Source organism: Pempheris klunzingeri, chromosome 22, assembly GCF_042242105.1.
Source record: "Pempheris klunzingeri isolate RE-2024b chromosome 22, fPemKlu1.hap1, whole genome shotgun sequence".
Lineage (NCBI taxonomy): Eukaryota > Metazoa > Chordata > Actinopteri > Acropomatiformes > Pempheridae > Pempheris > Pempheris klunzingeri.
In genome coordinates, this window is record NC_092033.1 from 7,749,408 (window position 1) to 7,772,415 (window position 23,008).

At 40.4% G+C, this 23,008-nt stretch overlaps 1 protein-coding gene across 3 annotated transcripts in view; it reads left to right on the forward strand.

The window, feature by feature from the left end:
• The first annotated feature begins 1,201 nt into the window (after positions 1-1,201).
• Positions 1,202-23,008, forward strand: part of ptpn12 (protein tyrosine phosphatase non-receptor type 12) — a 44,230-nt gene continuing 22,423 nt past the window's right edge. For all 3 annotated transcript variants that reach the window (XM_070853981.1, XM_070853980.1, XM_070853982.1), the window contains exons 1-9: positions 1,202-1,771; positions 17,444-17,552; positions 19,054-19,130; positions 19,276-19,371; positions 19,915-19,953; positions 20,582-20,653; positions 20,867-20,926; positions 21,421-21,563; positions 22,835-22,901. In XM_070853981.1, the coding sequence (XP_070710082.1) occupies positions 1,670-1,771; positions 17,444-17,552; positions 19,054-19,130; positions 19,276-19,371; positions 19,915-19,953; positions 20,582-20,653; positions 20,867-20,926; positions 21,421-21,563; positions 22,835-22,901 (765 nt within the window). In that variant the 5' untranslated portion in view covers positions 1,202-1,669. The remainder of the gene's footprint in view (positions 1,772-17,443; positions 17,553-19,053; positions 19,131-19,275; positions 19,372-19,914; positions 19,954-20,581; positions 20,654-20,866; positions 20,927-21,420; positions 21,564-22,834; positions 22,902-23,008) is intronic.

Below are 23,008 nucleotides of genomic sequence, written 5' to 3' on the forward strand. Positions count from 1 at the left end.
AGGGGGCCATTCTCAGAGTGACTCCGTGCAGTACATCTTGCTGCTCGTTACTTTATTATTTATACAGCCGATTTCATTAAAATGAATGTGCAAACTCCCACCTAAAGAGATTGGTACTCATAAGAAACTTTAAACGACTGCTGGATATAATATCAAATATAAGCTATCAGAGTGGAATATTTACTGTGCACGATTTGATAGACTTTTGATTAATCCTGATCATGTACTCTATAGAAGCAAATATTTTTGACGATTCAAGGTAAAAACAATAAGACGTTGATCAAGAATGATTATGAGTCACAGGTTGATGAAATGATTGATCATATCAATACAATATCAGGTTTGAAGCAATCAGATATGAATGATCAGAGTAGTATTATAAATGAATTACTCTGAGCTAATCAGTTGCCTCCACAAGGAAGAATGTTGTCAAATTGATCAATATTGATCAGTACTGGATTGACAGCAGTCACCTACCATTTAAAACAGCAATATAAAATGCTGTCTTCATGGCTTACTATGAAAATTCCCACAATATGATCTATGCCACTTGTTATTGTTTTATTGGCATTACAGAAAAATTATTTAAAAAAAAAAAACATGTGAAAGTTACACAACTTTTATATCTGTAGAAAGACTTTCATTTAAAAAAGTGTCTTCAGTATAGAATGCAATAAATTAGAGTACAACTTTATTCTCATTAAAGATAGAAAACTGACTTTGGTCCGTTTTTTCCCAGTTATGTATATGTATATATAAAACTAAAACATACACACAGCACATAACAACATAAGACTTACAATATGGATCCTAACAAAATACAAAACAATACAAAAGTCACCAAATAAAAGAAAAACACCATTGGGAAAAAGATGTCTGTTTTATGATTACTGTGCGATACTCATGTGCAGAATTAGATAAATAAATGATTAGTACATTTAGAAATAATCAATACATATTTGTTATATTTAGTCATTTGGTTATTCATGATACCAACGTCGAATCGCGTCACCACGATAGACACACATTCTACCCAATCAGACCTGGCCGTTTGGTTGAGCTACATCCACCTTAGCCAATGAGTGCGTAGTATGTGGTGTGAGCTGTCCAATCAGAGACAGCTATACCATGGAAGAGGCGGGTCTTGTTGCGCCTTGGCTTTGCCCAGTCCGGATGTTCCCCAGTAGCGAATAACGAGCAGCAGTGTGTGAATGTGGCAACCGAGGTAGACTGGGAGGGGTAGATAGACTGACCAGACCAGGGCTTCTTTTTTTGTCTTTTGTCTTTATTTTCCTTCCCGTACAGAGCCGAGTGTTTACAGTCTTATGATAGGCCACGGTTGTAAACTTGTTCGCGGAGCAGAGAACCGGGCCGCCGCTGCTTTTCTTTGGGACTAACCGTTATCGTTGTGAAAACAGCCCAGAAGAAAGAAGGAAAGGGAGAAACAACATGGGGCGATAATGTTAAAAAAAAGGTGTTGTGTTATGAACCGACGATGACTCTCTGGGAGGATCCGTGAAGCTTATTTATTTTTATTTATTCCCCATATCCCCCTTCCCTTGTGCCCTTTTTTGTTGTTTTATTTTTACATTTTCTCTACCCTTGCTACTTTGGGGGTTTTTTTTAAAAAAGAAAAAGGCAACGGGATACGTTTCAGGAGGACTGAAAGATGGACCAAGCCGGCATCCTGAGAAAGTTTATCCAGGGGGTGAAGGCCATGAGCGAGGGGGACGAGGAGAGGGGAGAGGACAACTTCGGCAGCGACTTTATGGTGGGTCAAATTTTACAGGAGCCCACCTAGCCTCCTTTACATTATATCTATCTAAATCAGACCCTTCCTCCCTTTCCTCCACACTCACCCTCCATATCCCACCCCCCTTCGCCGTCTCCTGGCTCCCTGTATCCCCCAGGAGGTGAGGCAGGGGCGGCCACACTGCCCTCTTCCTTTTCCTCCCATTTCCAGGCTTTACATGGCGGCCTAGCATTGTCTCCCAAACCACAGAAACACCACCGGCTCCTTTAAAATACAGAGACAACAACAAAAACGAGGCACATTCACGACACCTGGTGTAATGTTTTTTTAAATGGCGGTGTTGGGATAGCTTAGCTTGTAGGTAAATGCTGGGCTAAAGAGCAGTGTTATGGTGGCTCACTGTCTATTAACCATGCCTGGTTTTTAGGATACAGTGCAATGATTCATTGTCCTCTCTGATACTCAATAAGCAGTGCATACCCACTGACTAAACCGAGCTTAATTATATGTTTTATCCCCTCTAGTGTACCTGCGTTATTCTACATTCACATACTACTGCCAGATATCCTCATGATATGTACCATTTATAGGATATTTATTGTAGTTACATATTTTGTTAAACTTATGAGCAGGTATGTACTGTAGTGGATGATACATCCTCCCAGAACAGTTAAGCCAAAGCCTTTATTTGCTAAATTCTGTTTACTCAATGTATTTTACCCTCATTGAAATAATTAGGGTGCACACATTTTTAGAGACAAGGAGAATGCTATCAGGTTGAACCGCATCACAAACTACAACCTCCATAATGATCATGAAATTGTGTCAATACCTGTTTAAACTAAACCTGAACATTATAGCCTTTGTGAGGGGTGGATTGATGCAGGGATGTTGTATTAAACCCTGTTAGTGTTTGGCTATGTGTTCCTATTAAACTGGCAGCTGAGTGGGTATGTTCACCTGAAGATGAAAGGTAAGACTGGGTGTCTCTCCTTAGTTATCGACTGCAACATGTTTCCTGTTTGTGATTATGATTCAGTCTTTAGCCCGTGTTAAAAAGCATTTAAATCAAAACGTATAGCACGTTTCTTTTTACCATTTTGTAATACTGTCACACATTTGAAACGCTTTTGAGGTTAAAAAAGAGACATGTATTGTTAATGTAACATATTTTGTTTGCCTTATGATGACCACCGACCTCCAGTCATAAGTTTACCCACACTGCATCACTGGATGTTATTGTGTTGCAACTCCAGACTCAAAATAGGACTTGTCCCAGGCTTGTGAAATAGCTGAAATAGCCACAGCAGGAATGGCACTTCTATAATACCGCTTGTGTCATTATGTGGTCATTTTAGTTTAATGGCTTTGATTGAGATGTGTTAGGAAATGTAGTGCCAGCTGGAGGAGACACACACATTTCACTTGTAAGTTTAAATCACTGTCACTATTAGCAAAGCCACCAAAGGGTTCAGATAAAATAGGCCTCAGTTACTGTTTGAGTAGTTGTAGCAGCAGAAGGAGGGCTTGGATGTTTTCTTTTTTTATGATTCTCTTCATGTTTCAGGGAGGTTAAGTGTTTTGATTTGTTTTATTGTACCGCAGCTTGTTAGCTTGTTTAGGAAAGAGGCACATCAGCGTCAGAACGGTTAACTTTTTCTCCTTTTGCCCTCAGTTGCAAACACACACACACACACACACTCCATTCTCCTTACTTCCCTACTTCATGCAAGCTGCTTGCTGGAGCTTGCAACATTCTTTCTTGGCCCATTTCATAACATTTTGTCCTGGCTTTAAAGCTGGAGCTTTATCGACTCCTGTGCACACTTTGGACAAAAGCTAAACAATTTGTCAGGCCTCTCTTGCTGAAATTAGGTATATAAGAAATGATGAAATATGGAAAACTCTTTGTATGTGTCCACTGTTATGCTGATGACTTATCCTGTCTTGCCCTTTGAGTGTTCGTTTCGGAAAACAGGGAGGTAGCGGATGTTGCGCAAAAATCAGACTATGAGGGGCGTTGGGCTCTGTGAGAGGCATTGAGGAAGTGTTTTATGGATGAGAGGGATAGCAAAAGAAGCTGGGAATACTCTGCTGGTGGCTTATGTACAGGTCACTCATTTCATAATTCATGGGATCAGGAATAAAACCTTCTATGCTTCTATGTAACTTCTATGCTATAGATATTTAATTGTATTGTATAAACTGCATGCATTTTTATTGGCTGCTGGTTCCTCTTAATGTTACATTCTCCAAGTAGAGTCGACTGGATAAGTGTAGGTTCTTCTTTTAGCACCACCACACTTCTCATTCATAACTTCACACACATCCACGCCTTTTCAAACTCCGTACAACAGCCACAACCTTCTGCTGCTGTGCATTGGGAATAGCCATTGGCGAGGTGATCTTAAAGCTTGCTGTCGAGGTAGAAAAGAGTGTTCCTTTACCAGTTTTCCGGAGACACCGTCCCTCCAGCCCTCGTGACTACAGAAAATGGCAGCCTCCTAATCAGAAACCCCCCTTTTAAATTGTACAGAACACTACTGACTGATTGCTGTGCCTTGATTCTTGATTCTTCAGGTTCAGTTTCCTTTCTTATTGGCTTTATTAGCATGTAACACAACAATTTGTGTCTACAGTGAAACATACTCACATAAACATCACCCTTTGGCCTTGGTAGTGCTTTACTCGCAGTAATCATGCAAACTTTGTGAATGTCACTTTTATGGCATTCACGTAAAAGATGCTTCCAGCAGAATTTGCTCTCAGCCGGCAACATCAGCTAGTAAATTAAGAGTCTCGCCTAAATTATTCAGCAGACACAACAGCTTGTAGACAAGAAAACTTGCTCTGATTGAGCACAGGTGGGCTGCGTGCCAGTGCACCAAGCACAATTAAGACTCATCTGCTGCAGCCAACATGTATCCTGCAAGTAAGTGCGTTAGCTGTTTGCTACTGGTCTGTCGTACTAATTTCCAGCCTTGCGCGGAGCTTTCAATTACTGGAGTCAAACTCACGACACCACAAGCGCATCGGGTGTGCTCCTTTGTGCACTGAGTCACCAGAACACCCTGACATAACACTCACTTTAACTGCCTATTGTTGTTTATATATAGAATGTGTTTTATAGGCATAATTGCAGTGCTCTGGTAGGGCAGCGATTATATACTTTGTTCAGTGCTCCTTTTCAGCTGTTGGATGGAACAGGAACACTTGAAATTTTCTCGACCTGGCACCCAAATGTGAGAAGTGTCTTGTTCTGGTATTCAGTCGTGAAATTGTCATATCTGAGTCCATCGGACATGTTCTTGGAAACCATTTTGACTGTCAGAATGAGTACAGGTCATTCATATGATCTAATTACACGGCACATACTGATGCGTATGGTGCAAGCACATCAGGGCCCCCAGTGAAGTGCAAGGATAGAGCTGAGTCTGGAGTTAATGATATAAATTGGACACATCTCTGTCAGTATCCTGGTGCTATAGTAGCCAAAGAGCTAGATTAAATGCTGCTCTGTGCTCTCAGAAACATACAGGCTATATTTTTCTAGTAAGTATGTTTTAAAGTTGAACTTTGCATGTTGTCAAGAGTTCAAAAGATTTAAGTTCTTGCAATGATATCATGCTGCACGTCGTCAGTAAAAAAAAAAAAACATGTTGTATGATCCTAATGGTGATGACTTAATTCAAAGGGCTACAATTGGGATGAAATAAGATGTGCTGTTGACTCCCAGGCACCATCTCATGACGCAGGTTCTGCAAAATTGGGCATCTTAGTAGTTGCCGGTTCCACAAAACCAAACAAAAGCCATCTTACTTGTTTCACAAGGGTGGTTATCAACTGGCTCCGTCAACCCACGACTTTCCAGACCAGCTATTAGTGCACTTATGTAAGAGAGCCAGAGTTTTTTAACAAATACCCAGTTACAGAGACAGCATCATAGACACATCCAGAGAACACTTAAAAGGAGATGGAGCATTTGGGGAAAATTTACTCATTGTAGTGCCAGACTCAGTAGGTAAAACTAGACAGTAAAAGTAAAATATATCAGTAAAAAGAAGAACCTGCAGCATTTTAGTCTGATGTAAACAAAAAGTGTGATTTTTAAGAAAACAAATGATGTACTTACTGTAAATGCATCACCTTCTTTAGAAATCTGACAAAGATGTAAGATTTTTTTGTTTTGAAGGCTAAGGAGGATTACTAGTTGTAAAGTGCAGTTGGATCAAATATAAGACAAACCGTAATATCAGATGACACCAGCTACATTACTAAACATCCAAAACAAGCACATTTAAGAGTACACAGTAGCATCTATAGAGTCCCGAATCACGATGACCACAAACCATCGTTCGTGTCTTTGAGAGTACGATTTTTATTTAGCTAGCGAAGAACTGTATGAAACAGAATGAAATTAGCTGAAGGGACAGCATCCGTCTCAACATTTCCAGTCAAACAAATTTAATGAGGTGTGAAATTCTGCTGTCATAAATTTAGTTAGGAACACACCCGTACAAAGTTACGTTGCTGACTCACAAATCTGGCTTCAGGAAACAAGCTTCACTGTTTCACGGGCAGAGCACTGCCTGCCTGCCTTCTTGGAGACGGCATTTTTCACTTCAGTTTTGATGTGTGTCACTTCCTGTGGGCAGAGAAAGTGCCTGTTTTTGACCCAGACTTTCATTTGGTTAAAGAGGAAGAAGAGTACATAGTTTCTCTGGTTAAGCAGTCAGTTTTTTATGCTGGCTCACTTTCTTCACTTTACTTTTTACACAAAACGTATTCCTTTTAAATAGTATTTAGGTGACAGTTCTGTGTCGATAGCACATGGAGTGAGATGGCAGGAGTATAGAGTTTAGCTCAAGGCCAGGTTGATTGAACACACAGCTGTTGATGGACATACAAGCTTCAGAGATTGAGCTTGTGACCTCCATGTCATGGGAAACCCTCTGTAACCAGCAGGCCAGGCAGCCTGAAAGAAACATACTATCACAGAAGACATTTATCCAAAATGCCTCACCATGTTTTACACATGCATGTTTGCAGGACTGTCCTCAGAAGTCGATCTGCTAACCTCGGCAGACAGTAGTATTAGTGAAGGCACGAAATGTAACTCGTGTAAAATCTAACTTGTTGTTGAACATAGGGCTGAAAACAAATTTCTTTAAACACATTGCAATTTTGGCATCTGCTCATATGCCAAGTGCCCCCATGTGGCACATGAACAGACGTCTGGATATGACCAGATGCCAGGACATTGGTGGCCGTGTATGAGATGGGAAGAGGCACTTTAAGTGTCTTTATGGAGGTGTAAAAAATAATTTCACAAGTTCAGCAAATGTAGGCTCAAGTTGGAAATGAGCTGTAAAAAGAGCATAATGTAAAGGCAGGAAATGAACCACATGACAGCAAACAAAATGAAAGATCTGTGTCAGCAGTTCGCTCTGTCATGTGTTACCTGTGTCGTCGCACCAACTTTCATATTGTTTCCGTACCTGTTTTTGAGAACACTGGGATCAAGACTGTAGTCTAGACAGGGTTTAGACATGGGAGATCAGCCTCTGTGTGTGCGTGCGTGCGTGCGTGTGTGTGTGTGTGCGGCACATCAAAGAAAGTGAAAAAGTGCAAACACACACTTCTCTAAGCATGTGTCCTGTTGGGCAGACACAAAACACTCAGAGGGGAGGCAAGAAAATTAGATGTGACGATGCTTATGTGTGTTCTCATGGGTTTGTGTTTCTGTACAGTAGCAATTTCCACTGTCACCAGGGGGCTTCCCCTTCTCCTTTCTGAGGTGTGTGTGTGTGTGTTTGTGTGCATGTTAAGTGCCTGCACACACATCTAAGCCTGCAGCACATGATCTGGAAGCCTTTATGCCCCTGTATTATACAACCCTGCACACACACACCTCACTGGTCAGGGATGTGAGGACCCCGTTTGTGTTTAGCAGCATGGTAGGTTGCTGCCAGCACAGTGTGTGTTTTCAAGACAAGGAAGGAGTTGTGTGTTTAGGGAACTTCATGCAGAAGTTATTCAAAGCTGTTCCAGATTAACTCAACAAAGACAGTCTATTAAGGTCTAAGCAAATGCATGGAAAATGATGGAAATGTATTTATTGACATGACCAACAACGGAGAGGAATGAGTCCTACATATCGTGTGCCCTGTGTTGTGTTCTCACTGGACAAACTGATATGAAACGACCATTTTCTCAGTCCTGTACTGCTGTAAATGGTGTGTTTGTTTTCCTGTTTTTAATCCAAGTTGCTCGAATTTGAAGACAGATTTCTACCAGCTTGGTTGACTTGGCAATAAAATATTGAACAGAAATGTCAGCAACTACTAAGAAAAGTAATACACTAGCTGTTTCATGTGGGTTTATAGCCAGTAAAATCTGCCCTGATGGTTGCCTTCTCTACCATCTTCCATCGCTGGCTAAAAAATGAGAAGCCTGGTGTGTGTTTGTATGCCCGTGGACTTTTATTACCTTGTTTGTGTGCGTGGGTGCAGAGGGGTTCACTGCAGGGGTTGACTGCTGTTTTTGTGAGTGTGTGTGTGTGTGTGTGGCAACCACTGGAGCCCCGCCTCATGTAACTGTAACAAGACTTCCCAATTTCTTTTGGTGTCACAAGCCTCCTTCTTTCTCACCCGCCCCTTTCCACTGTTAACCCAGAAACCAGCCTTTTCCCCCTAAGCCGGGTGTTTCTCAGAAGAGACGCAACACAATATTTCTGCTTTATTGTTAGTGTGTGTGTGTGTGTGAGTGGCTTTACATGATGAAAGTCAGCCTGCCCACCAGCAAGGCCGAGAACTTTATTGATCAAGATAAGGAGAACACACGCTCAAACACTCAGGAAATTATGCAGTGCCCTGTGTGTAATGTGTGATTTAGGTGAAAGGAAATGGCTTCATGGAGGAGTTATCTCAGCAATGGCAACTCACATACATCCCACGCGCATTTACACACACACACAAACCACAAACCTGTCAGCAGCATCCACCCTGCTGAAGTATCCCTACACAGTGTACTAAGTAAGAGGTGGAGAAATGTATAAAATCATATAAGATCCAATCAGGCATGTGAGCACAAGGTCACCAGTTCGACCCCCCCCCCTTAGAGCTGTGAATATCTGAGCAGGAGAGTGATTAACACACGCACACACAAACACTAAGCACAGACTTAACACACAAAGAAGTCCTGTCCCAGATGAATGGGATGATATGTAGTTTGTCCACATCTGCTTCCTGCTGCAGGACTCGATCCAGAGCGGAAAATCACCACCAGGCAAATACCGGTAAATGTTTACTGTGTTTGCTTTTAGTATGGCAGTGAAGTCAACAATTTTAACTGAAATTCAAACATGTCAAATTTCTGAGGCTGTGTGTTTGGGCTGCAGAAATGTGCCCGCCTCTCGGTGCCATTTTTAATATCCATAGATTTTAGAGCATATGCAGAGAGTTTTAGAGAGTGATTGTGGTTCCAGGCTCATTCCAAAGACACAAATGATAGTGAAGGGAGAGGGGAGGTCATGCTGCGAAAATTATGTCATTCTGGTCATTACAGGCGCAGTCACATGGCGGTCAGCTGCAGAATAGCACGACTGGGGGTTCAGTGTCTCACTCAAGGACATTTTGGCAAAGACTGAATCAAAACCCCCCCTTACACTGCATTTTTTCCGCCTTGCCATTGGTGAAAAACATACTAAGATGAAACAGTGATGAAACAGGAAGGGGGGTGGGCGGATGACAGTGGAGGTAACAGGGGAAATTGAAGTCTGTGTATAAGGGGTGGGATGGGTCGCCACTAGACGCTGTTGTGTTGCCTGTCTCACCTCTTTTAGCAAATCTTTCTCATGGTGATATTGTGTGTACAAAGGGCTTCAGTTATATGACACATTGCTCACTATACTGTAAATGTGTTTTTTTTTTATTTCTTTAATTTTATCATGTTTTGTAAGACATTTTAATCTCTCCTCCACTTCTTTTTCATTTCCTTTTCTCTGACTGCCCAGTCGTTTAGACCGGCCACTGTGCTGTAACTGTTCAGTGTTAATCGTTATTGATGTGTCATGGGATTTTTTTTTTTTTAATAAAAATGTTATTTACAGTTTAGCTTTTTCAGTTTTAAATCCAAGTTCTATACACTTGATAATGCTAACAAAAAAAAAAAATCCAATTTCATCGAGTCAGTAATCAAGTTTCCAACCAAATGTAGCACAAATACTAACCAAATTTCAAGGACATCAGCTAAAGAAAATGTGCGTTTTGCATCCACCACTGTTGTGAATATGAGGTCATGGGCACACTGAGAGACAACATTTTGTGACGCTTATTCTTGACTTTAGTGTAAACCATTAAAGAAAGAGAGGATCTAATGAGATGACGCAATCTGCTATGTCTCTTTTCATTCCACATTTCATTGCACAGCCAAACGTAAAAACTTTTTGTGATATTTTCTGCATTACAACTCAAATGGAGGAGCTGCACTTCTGGTTGCAGATAAATCTACACACCTCAACAGATATTCTGATGCTTGAGCGAGAAGACAGTCTTCCGGTTACTGACTGTAACCTGACTGTCCCTCCATCACTTTCTCCCCCCACAGCGTTCCCCCTGCTTTTATTTTCCACTTTGTTTTGTCTTCTGACATCTTGAAGGCTCAAACATGCTGAGTCATTTTTCAAAGGCAGCATTATGAGTAGGTTTCTTGTGTCTGTCTTTCTCTCTGTGTGCTGTACCTGCAAGGCTGAGATTTTTAGTTCCCAAAAGGAAGTGACAGTGGTTTTAGATGGCTGGTTGAAGTGGGTGCTTTCAGTTCGGGCCAGGTGTTTCCTGCAGTCAGTGTGACCCACATGCACACAAGGTGCGTGTGTGCACGAGCACAAACAGGTTAGAGGCTGATGCATGCACTCATTACAGTTGTTCATGAGTAACTCCTTAGCAGTTCAATAGAAAAATGTTTTTTAGATTTCAGTGTTTGTTTTTTTTTGCTGATCAAGTCCCTCTAATTTCTTTTGGTGATTCCTGTATTTAACATTCAGTCAGATGGTTTGATGAATGAAAGAGTGACGAACAGGGAGAAAGGAAGCCTGATGGCTAATCAAAGGAAAAATTGTGCTTTGTGCCAGTGAGTGTGTGTGTGTGTGTGTGTGTGTGTGTGTGTGTTGCTATAAATGCTCCACTGACCTATATTGGCCAGTAGCCATAAGGTGGAAATAACTGGACAGTACATGAGTATGTGTGTATATAAATCGGCAACTGTTACTAGTCTTCTGACATTATCTTCGTCAGGATCTTTAGTTAATGAGTTGCACGCGCGCACACACACACACACACACACACACACACACACACACACACACACATATTCAGAGTCCAGACCCCTGACTCATGCTAGTGGTCAGGGTGGGGTTTCATACTATTTCCTTAGTGATTGAGCTTGATTAACTGTGTCGCTGTTATACTACAGTGAACACCTGACACAGTGAGATCTTCTCTGAAAAACAGGTGAAGAAATAGTTTCACAATTTAGGAAACGTGCTTATTTGCTTTATTGCTGAGCATTATAAGATCAGTACCACTCTCATATCAGTTCAGTGGATATGAGGCCAGTCAGCTTAGCATAAGGACTGTAAATAGGGAGAGATGACCACCTTGACTCTGGGCAAAAGCAACAAAATCCAGCTGTTGTCACATTTAAAGCTCACTAATCAACATGTTGTATTTCTTTGGTTTAATTCGGTGAAAAACGAAGTGTTCCCATAGTCCCAGGCTATTTCACGTACGTTGGCAGTCACCTCCTATAGTCTCTGCTGGTTGTCAGTCTTTATGTAACGCTAAGCTAATCAGCTGATTGCTCCACCTCCATGTTGAGTGTAGAGACATGAGAGTAATCTTCATTTAACTCCCAACAAGAAAGTGCATTTCTCAAAATCATTTCTCCTTTGATGCCGCCTCTGTTTCATGCTGCCGTTTATATTGTAAAATTCATTCACTTGATCGATATACGATACATTCAGAGCATTTGGTGCAGTCACATTTTTCTGAAGAGCTAAATATGACTTTGCTCTTTTCGCCTTTTGCTGATTTTGGACACTAATGCCATATCCAGAGAAAGAAAGGCAGCGAGAACGTCTGTCAGACTTATTGAATTGACAGAGGGACAGCGGCAGAGCGACACACTCACACAGACCCTTTTAGTCTCTGCGCTGTAGCGGTGCATCTTTTGCCTGCATGCTTGCAGTGCGAGAGATGGATTTTTCTGAGAGCATTGTAAGGGGTGACCTATTTTAGCTTGTGTGTGTGTCTGCATGGAAGGTGACCGCCAGTACAGCCTCTACAGCTCGACACCCCCACTTCCTGACCACACACACACACACAAACCTTTTTCCCATTGCTTCTGCAGGAGGAGCATATTTTCTGCCAATCAGTGCTTCACTAGTTCAAGAAAGAGAATGCATTTCTGTGTGTGTGTGTGTGTGTGTGTGTGTGTGTGTGTGTGTGTGTGTGTGTGTGTGTGTGTGTGTGTGTGTGTGTGTGTGTGTGTGTGTGTGTGTGTGTGTGTGTGTGTGTGTGTGTGTGTGTGTGTGTGTGTGTGTGTGTGTGTGTGTGTGTGTGTGTGTGTGTGTGAATTATTCAGTGTGCAAGGGAAGTACAGCGATGCTGACTTATTCAGCCAGGAGACAGAAAGTAGGTTAGACCCACTAACAACTACATGCCTTTCTTTTTACCTCTCTCTACCCACATCTACCTCTCTTGTGCTCTTCCTACATCCGTTGGCATTTTTTAATCTCTTTTTTCTTCTTTCATTTTCCACTCTCTTCTAACATTTTTTTGTCATCTCTCCATCTGCCTCTCTCTTTTCCTCTCTGCCCAGTAACTGCCCTGGCATCCTCTAGTCGTTTTAGGCCAAGTCAAGTCATTGTGAAGAAATTGTGAAGAAATTGTGTCTGAGAGCGCACATGACTTGGTTGCACCCTGAAGGGGGTCTGTCAAGTAGGCACTGGCCTTATGGGGGCAACGCCCTGTTTGTGTGTGTGTGTGTGTGTGTGTGTGTGTGTGGCGGTGGAAGTTGAGCGCTCACAGGAAACTGGCCAACTCAGTCATGCTGTTTTACTCCCCCGACTGATAGGAAGTGAGAGATTAATAGAACCAGAATGGAATATGAAGGTAGTGTGAGAAAGATTTTATATTATTTAAATGATTTGTACTTGTAATTCTGAGGCAACTCAGTCTGTACGAAAAGTTTGGACTATTTGAACTTTTGACAGAAGTGCAAGTGAATAACTTCCACTAACAGATCTCTATCAGCTGTTCACATTTTGGTAATCTGCTTCACATATTTTGCAGATGCGACCACAACAGTACAGCGTAGGTGGTTTCACTTCATTCGTATCTTTCATGTGTGAAAACTACATTTTCGATGGTTTTATTTACTTCCCTTTCCTGTGAAAAGCTGTGCTTCCTGTGATGAGTCGTTTCAATGGTTTTGTGCATAACTTAAACATGTAAAGGCACAAATAATACACGTAAAAAAATTTAACTGCTCGTGTTGATTAAAAGGTACAAATCTGCTCAACCTTTCCTGCAACGTTAGTTGGACTGAAAGCAGTTTTTATAACTGATGAATACATATGAAGACAAAGTACAACATTCAGTGGTTCTCGGCTCTCAAATGTGAAGAGTTGCTGCTCTTTTGTTTCTTGTACAACATTTAATTTAATATCTCTGATTGTTGGACTGTCAGATAGACAATACAAGGCATTTGAGGACGTTTTGACTGTTGAGAATTGTGATAAACACTAAGTAATTAACTGTTTAATTGAGAGGACAAACAGCAGATGAATCAATGAGGAAATTCGTAGCTGCAGACCTAAGTGATGAAGGATTTGGTGTATTACTCTGTGTCACATAATTGTAATTAATTTCTATCTGTCGACTGTCAAACAAAACAAGCAACACAAAGACAAAAAAAAATTGTGGTGGACATATTTTAGGGCAACAAGTAATGTGTTCATTTTAGTATTATTGATTCATAGGAAATAGCGGAAAACTATTTCTCAGAGCCCATGGATAAGACAAACCCATAGAACACGCTATTTAAATGCACTATATTTAGATAGATTGTCTCAAACCAAAGATGTTTCCAGTTTACAATCACATATGGTGAAGAAAAGCACCAAATCCTCATGTTTGACAAGCTAGAACCACTTGATATTTAGCAGTGTTGCTCAAAAATCAACCAACTTATCATTTCAGCTACATATTTTACTGTCATTGTCTCTCTTTATCTCCTCCTCATTTTCCCCCCTTGCTGTCAGTCTTGTTGTTTTTTTTCCTTTCAGAGCGGCTCCACTGCTTGTTGTCATTTTGGAGAAACTGATACACCACCGACTGTCTCGTAACAAATAAGAACTGAATAGCGGAGTACACTTGAGGGGTGATGGATACAAGGATGTTTACTTTTCTTTGCCCTCTTTCTCCTGCACCCCTCCTCCTCCTCCATTCAGCACAGAAGCTAGTCTGAAGCGACAGAGTGTGTAAAGGGAGCGTGTGAATGAACGACAGAAACAAGGAATAAAAGAACCCATTAGCTTAGTTACCAAGAGCCTCTTAAAGGCCTTGGCTCTCCCTCCTTCCTGCGCTCCCCTTTTCTCTCTCCCTCTTTCCTCCCTGTTCACTTCAACTATGCTTTTTTCTCCACCTCCTCCAAATCACTCCTTTTCTCCCCCTTTATCTAGATTGCCCATATCTCCTCTCCTCTCTTTTCTTCTTGAAGGTACAGAGCAGCAGGCAGGGACTCTCTCTCTGCTTTATTTCTTTTGCATCCTCCGGGTTTACATATTTGTGGGAGTGCGCACATGCTTGTCTGTCCATTTGTCTACGTATGTGTCTTTTTTTGTGTGTGTGTGTGTGTGTTTTACGTAACAGAGGAAGTAAGAGCAATTAGGAACAGGGTCTGTCTGCGCGGACAATATAAGGTAAAGAGAAAAAGGGTGAGACGGACAGTAGCTGGGCCTCCATCCAAGTTTTTTTTTTTTTTCCTCAAAATTTGAATGCAGTGTATGCACATGCCTGTGCTTCTCTAGTACAGTAGCTATATGTATACATGTGGTCTGGCACTATCATCACACAAATCACAGTTAATACCATAAGGAAGAGTATGCTTTATTTATATATTGGTAATTTAATGTGTGTGTAAATGAGATTCAAACACAGTAGAAAGCAACTTTTTTCTCTGTGGCTAATTCTTTGCAGTATAATTATGCAAGTTGTGACTTTGTGAAAACATAAAATCTTTTCCTGGTGTAGTCTATCATGTATAGATTAAAACAAGTGATGCAGGGCCAAAATAAATCATTGATTAGGTGCTACAACATGTAGAAAATCATACGCATTAATAAGAGAATCGACTTGTGCTTCCCAGTTTGCTGTAAATACAATGAAGTGAGCTCCAAAGAGAAAATGCTTATCATCATTACAGTGTTAGAGGGCACAATTGCGTGCATGTTTGTCTCCACATAATGTGTTTTGTGGGTTGGGAGAATCACAAACCATCACAAATCACTATTGCCTGCCTGCTTATTGTGTGTGTTTGTGTGTGATTGTGTGTGTGCGTCTTCCTGGGCTCTGGCCCAGCACAGAAGCAGACCTCTGTTGGAAATGTAATTCACATGAGGCCGGAGGAGCTCTAATGCTATTACCACACACAGACACAGACACAAATGAACACACACACACAGCTGTGTTGCCGCCCACAGTCTCTGTGTGTACCTCTCTTCCTCTCGAACTCCTTTTCTCTCCCTTGTTTCCTCTCAGTCAGTTACTGGTTTACAAAGATGAGTGATGCAAAATGAAAACTGAAAAACTCATCATATGTTTAGGGTGCCTCTGTACCGCTAGTGTGAATTGTTAATATTTGAGTGTGAGAGTAGTGTGTTCAGTGAGTATAGCAGGCAGTTCATCAGGCAACAAAAAGGCAACTTTCAGAAAGGAAAAAGAGTTTGACGTTGCACTAGGAGCTTTTAGCTTTTTAGCTGTTTTGTATGTTTATAATTAAGTAGATATAATTCAAGATGAACATATGAATGCATGAAAGATATACAGAAAGCAATGTGTACTACAAATAAACCTGTAACTAAATGGCAACTTCTGTGTTGTCTTGTATGCAGGATTATCTGTTGGTAATATCAGTCAGTGTCTGTTAGTGTGTGTCTTTGCATGTCTGTCTGCCTGTACTGTTGTGAATGTCTCTGCAGTAACACAGAAGTAATGTTTAACAAAAAAAGTGACTAATAGAAAAGTCTTGAGGTTTGACAGTCTCAGGAAATCAGGATGAACAGTATGCGTCCCTGCCAGAGAAACACGAGGAAAGCCTGCAGTCGATGTCAGAGAGAAGAGGTGGCACCATTTTTCACACGAGGCTCCAGCAGCCTGAACGCCCACGCTGACTTTCTCAGACACAGTAATAGAGAGAGAGACAGGGGTAGTGAGAGAGGCAGGAAAAAGTGGAGTGATGCCCAATTTCCTCACAGTTTCAGAAAGAGAGAGAAAAATGATTGAACCATTTGAGAGAATAAAAAAATAAAAAAAAAAGACCATTGAGAGCAATATCATGTGAATGGTATCAGAGTCAAACAGCACAAGTGTTTTTATGGTACAAAAGTCTTTCTGTTTCTTTGAAGTTCCTTCAAAGTTTCACTGTGACACTCAAGGCCACAGTGAAGTCGTGAATGAAAAAGTCACACGATAACATTTACTGAAAATGTCTGGACGTCCCTGGACATCATGAGGCATCATGATGTCCAGCTCTTTAAACATATAAAGGTAACATTTAGCAGAAGATGCACATGCAGTAGGTAGGTAGGTATGGCAAATATATATAAAAACAGCCATATTATCTAACATCAAACCCAATATAAAGAGAAGATATGTAGGCATAATTTTGCTGTATAAATAACTAAGGCATAACAGGAAAAATCATTGTATTAAAAATACAATTTTAACTTATACATGAACCAAAACAAATGCTGGTGTGTTATTGTGTTGGCCACCCCTCACGAGTTAACACTTGGTTTATTAAAACCTCACACATATCACCTTTGAAAATGTTATTTTCTGAGCCGCCGTGCCTCACTTTAAGCTGAGTTTTAGCCTGCTATCAAACAAGAGACTCTGTAATTGTTCTCCTCCCATTATCTGAATGTGTCTTCATCAGTGTCAGCTACTATTAGATTAGGCCACACTTAACTTCATGCACTGTCTAGCAGAGAGGAACAGGAGTATGTGTGTGAGCAGAGTGCTGTGGTATTAGTATCAGTGAATGTTGAAGGATGGTTAGTGTGTGTGTGTGTGTGTCTGTCTGTCTGTCAGAGGAGTTTAACCATTGGAAGCCAGCGTGCTTCTGAGTGAATGTACGATAAAAAAATTTGATCTAAACTCAACCAAATTAATAGCTATGTATGTTGGGACACCACAGATTTAAGTTTTATTTCCAGCACGCTTTCTCTGTATTTCTAGCGGTTTGACGCTCAGATAAAGACTGACCTTCTATCATAGGTTGACTCTCCCATTTATGTTATGAGTATACCATAAGTATTCACTTCATGAGTGTAACCCATGTTGTTTTTCCTCTGTTTTTATTTGTTACTATCTGCCAAATAATTTCTTTGTCTGTTGTTTATTGCAGCGGTTACGACGGCTATCAACTAAATACCGGACTGAGAAGATTTACCCCACCAATGTAGGAGAGAGGGAGGAGAATGTCAAGAAGAACAGATACAAAGATATACTGCCATGTAAGTCACAGCACAGGCACATGGCACAGATTAATGGTCTTTTTTTCTATTTAATGATTTTGAAATATTGTTGCATTACATTTTAGATGTGCATGCATGCTTCGTTGTGTGCCATACTGGGAAACCTAAATTTCATGAGCGTATTCTGTTGTGAAAATGGGAGGAGAGCCAGGATATCTGTTAGTGGGGGGAAAAAAAGAGAGGAACTTAGGGATGTAATATCCATTTTTATGCTGATGATGGCATACTTTATGTAGTAGGCTCCACATTAAAACAGGCACACACTGAAACAGGCTAGAGAGCTCTTTCATCATATGGAGGATCATTTCTGCCTATGTGATGAAAAATAATGACTAAGTATAACAAAATAATGCCTTTTTATCTCAATCCTTTTTATCCCGGAGATACTAAGTCATTATTTTGAGATTCTAAGTCATCATTTCAAGATTTTTATTATTATGTTGAGATACAAAGTCATATCTTAATGTGTCTCATTATAATGGCCTACAGTATCTCTTTTTTCATCAAACAGGCAGAAATGGGCTTCCATACATTTCACATTTCAATCAAAGACAAAAAAGTAGCCAGTTTATTATATCACACGCATGCAGCCGATTGACAGTGATACTGTTTCTGTGCTCCACTTTAATGAGACTACGCAGTTGTTATGCAAACGCAATGCCTGACAATATAATCTGTATGAAAGCTTGTGTTCTGTATGACAGCGGCGTTAAAACCTCAGCTATAAAGATAAGACACTTTGTGTGCCAGATAAAAAACACATTAAATCAAAAGTTAAAAAATATTGTCAAATGTCGATGTTAACTACACTACCTACCATACTTCAATTATAGAATTTCTTCAGACTACCTGGTTAAATGAAGGGGGAAAATAGAGTAAAGGTGAGGATGTTGGGTAAAGACGGACAGACGGAGAATGACAGAATGTACACACACACACACACACACACACACACACACATTTAGAACAAACACAAATATCAAGTGTGTTGTAATAGGTCATGTACTGGTCTGTGTCTCACATATACTCAGAGCTCTCGCTGGACTTAATGACCTCAGGGGAAGCTTCCATGACCCAACATCTGTCCTACTTTTTTTTTTTTTTTATACCTTCTATCCTCTTTTTCTCCTCTGTCCCTCCATCCATCCATCCATCCATCCATCCATCCATCCATTCATTAAAGCTCTTAGTGAATGAGCTGCTGATAAGGCGAGGGAAGAACTGGTTCATCCGTAACAGATGTGTACACGCACATACACATACTTTGCTTTGTGTCCATTAACCTCTTTACATCCCATTTTCCACTAGTTTGCTCTCTCTTTGTCTGTCACCATATCTCATTCTATCAGTTTTCTCTCTCCATCCACTCTTCTCTCTTTCTCTTTTTCTATTTCACCATCTGTTTCTGCAAATATAAAATAAATCAAATGCACCCAAGTAAATATTTCATTCTCATTCTCTGTATTTCTTTTCTCCCCAGTTGATCACAGCAGGGTGAAGCTGACATTAAAAACAACCAATCAGGACACAGATTACGTCAATGCTAACTTCATCAAGGTAAAAGCTGCTGAAATTCCTCTACTTTATTTCACACCATGTGGTTTGATTATAGTGATGGGATCATTTTCGCAGCATAAATTGCCTTTAATAAAACTGTGGATTTCTGATGGAGCTTTTTCTTTCTCCCCATTGCTCCTTTCAGGGTATGGATGGCCCAGAGGCCTATATTGCAACTCAGGGTCCACTGCCGAACACTGTCATCGACTTCTGGAGGATGAACTGGGAGTACAATGTAGCTGTGAGTATGGCTCACTGGTGATGGATTGATGGGTGGAAGAGAGTCAACTTGTCGTTGGCTCTTAATGCATTTTTTTTTTTTTTTTTTTTTTTTTTTACAAAAATGAGTGTAATGATTAAATTTATCTAAATAAATGTTTAATATGGTTGTCAGAAATTAAGAGGCAGATGGGTTAGTGCTTATGCTTGATCCAGATGGACACACATGAAGAGGAGGGAGAGCGGGGGCTGTTATTAGGTTTAAATAGCACTCTGAAAGGCTTGAGATTGAAGCTACAATAATTAGTCCTGCTGTATCACAGAGATTGGCATGAGATATCAACACAAGAGTGAAATGAATGATCAGAAATGATCTGCAGTCGAGCCAGTCTCAATTTAACGTTTTCATATTCTGTTGGTTGTTCCTCTGTGTCTCTAATTTTGGCAACTACAGCATTGCATAAATAGCGCATATAGGAGGGAATATTTTTGGAAATGTAAGATTTAGCTGAGACAGACTGAGTGTAAATATTGATTGTAATCCTTCCTGTTTGTGTCTCTGCAGGTTATTGTAATGGCTTGTCGAGAGTTTGAGATGGGAAGGGTAAGGCTATGATATTTATTCCCTTTGTGTATGTTTGTGTTAGTGCATGCATGTCTGTAAGTGCTCGTATGTGTATGTTCATGTGTCTGTAAACACATCTGCGCTCTTATCATCTCCACCAAGGTAACAGTGTGTTTCAAGACTTTTTCCTTGAGTCTGTTGTTCAATGTGTAACAAAACACATTTAGAGGAATGACTAGCTTGGTGGAGGTATTTCCCATATTTAATGCATTTTTCTTGCCTTTCTAAGTGTGTGTGTGTGTGTGTGTGTGTGTGTGTGTATATATGTTTGTGTTTGTGGAAAGAGCGACTTAGCAGCCTGAAAAGGCAGATACCATTTGCACTGACCCAAAATGTTCACTGAAGTAATAATGATGGTGTGACTGATAGCTCAGATTACCTGTATATGCCTCTGTAAATGTGTCTTTTGCACATGTAGTTATATATACTATGGTATGTATTAAGACCTTATTTTGCTGCAAATGTCATCTCTAGCGTTCCACATGTCACGTTAATCGTTTATTTCAAGCCAGAAAGTACGTGTGTCTGCACGCACACACAGGAAGCTGTGGTATTTGTCTGGTATTTTGTCCTCAGCCAAAGCTAACTCCTGTTCTTCTCTGGTTAGAAAAAGTGTGAGCGGTATTTCCCGCTGCTCGGGGAGGAGCCCATGAGTTTTGGCCCTTTCAGAATCTCCTGTGTAAGTAGACAAATCTCTAATATCACAGCTGTGTATGTATGTATGTATGTATGTGTGTGTGTGTGTGCTTGCGCATGTGCGTGTGTATGTGTGTGGAAAGAGTGTGTGAGGAGAGGGGGAAGGAGGTTTTTGGGTGCCTGCATTTCTCACATTTTGTTCTAATGACCATTTTAGTCAAGGATTGTGTAAATGTTCTCCCTCTCTGTTTTCTAGGAATCTGAGCAGGCCAGAACTGACTACTTTATCAGGACTTTGATGGTGGAATATGATAATGTAAGTCCTTATTGCTCAGTTTCTTAGTCATAGACATTAATTTTTTTCACACAATAACAAATTTTTGCAAAAATCACTTAACCGTACAATAAAAAAGATACCGCAGTTATTTTTGTTTGGTTTGAGTTGTAGAGTCTGGTGTGGAGTATGTCTTGTACGGGAAACCCTTCAATAAATTTCAGTACATTTCAATAAATAAGTAATCAAAATGTATATTTATATTATATGAAAAAAAAAGTAAAACAAGCTAATTAATTTTGATTGTACATAAACTTTGCTCAATCATTCATTTACGCAACAGAATTTTGTAAAACATCTACACAAGTATGCCCATATCCTCACTATACATCTCCACTGAAAGTCGATACATGTTAATATTAAAATCTCGCCCACATATTAATATCACTGTGTCCTTTTGGCTTGGTAATTAAATTCTCCGACCTTCCAGCGACCCTCCCCCTTTTAAATTACTGGACTGTATGTCTTTCCTGCAGGAAACTCGGAGGATAACACAGTTCCACTATATGAACTGGCCGGATCACGACGTTCCCTCGTCATTTGACTCCATACTGGACATGATCGGACTAATGAGAGAATATCAAGAGAATGATGATGTCCCCATATGTGTGCACTGCAGGTAGGTACAGTGCAGGCAAACTATGAAGAGACACCAAGTCTAGTCAAGTCTAATCAGGTTTATTTGTCACATGTAATCATATAAGGTTTGCTTCTGGAAATGAGAAGAAATAATATATACAGTATGCATAAAATGATGCCTCACACTGGCATCGCTGATTCTTGAATCACATTTCTTTTACTCTCGAATAGAATTGAATGATTCATGAGCTCGCCAGTGTTTTTCTGTGAGGACGCAGTAAGAATGTGCAACAGGTGGCCAGTTTTGAAATCAAGTTTCAACACAGCAGAGAAATGTTGCAGCAGCGGTTATATCCTACATACAAATACACATCTATTCCTGGAAAAAGCTAAATTTGATCCAATCCAATCCAACTCAATTTATAAAGCACATTTAAAAGCAGCAGCCGTTGACCCAGAACAGTAAAAACCATAAGACAACACAGTACCAAACGCAATAAGTTACACAGCTTAGAAGACCAATGGACAAAACAATAATTAAAACGACAGGACAATAAGAAGAATCAGCTGCAATAAGAATAGAAGCAGAAGTAGTAGAAGACTTTGTTACATATATTAGTGATATGTCATCATAGGTCAGTCATGATATAACCCATATTATTACAGCTGTAGTGATTAGATAAGGTTGCTATAGGCTTAAACGTGATTTGTTAAGGTAGTGACACATTCATGACAAAGCAGCTTCAAAGGTAACAGCACCACTTCCTCCAGTAAAGAACTTAAAATTGAATGAATTTAAGTAGTTAAACACGCTGATCTGTGAGGCTATAGACAGCACACACTCACACTGTCTCCATGTGTGTGTAATCAGCTATAATGAGCAGCCTGAGGACATTTCCTGGTTCCTCTGTTACACAGCAGGACTTAAAGCTGCGTCCCTACATCTGTAAAGTTGCCCTGCATGTGGGTTGATGTGCACGTTAAAGTATGTGTATGGAGAAAACTGCTTGTTAGAGTAGCAGAGGCTCCCTGACAGCACGAGATAAAGTTTTATGATTTTATTCGTCAGACGTGATGCCACATAATCTTGTGTTTGTGAAGCTCCTGTCTCCTTCCTGTCTGGGCGAGGTGTTGCATACAAACATCCATACATGTTGTTTAGTGTTTTTCTGTACTTACGCTCTTTTTGTGGCTTAGTGCCCCATCAAGAATAAAAATCCAGAGTTGCAGTTTGTGAGGAGCGTGTTTTTAGGTTGTTTTTTTACACACGTGCTTCTGGTGAATCTAATCTGTGTGGCTGCGACTGTACAGTGCAGGCTGTGGGAGGACGGGCGCTATCTGTGCTATCGACTACACATGGAACCTCCTCAAAGCTGGGGTATGTGAACACACACACACTCCTACACATTCCCAAAAACATACCTGTAAAAAGACACACACTTGTTACACACTCAGTGTTACGTTATGATTCAAGTTAGAATTAAC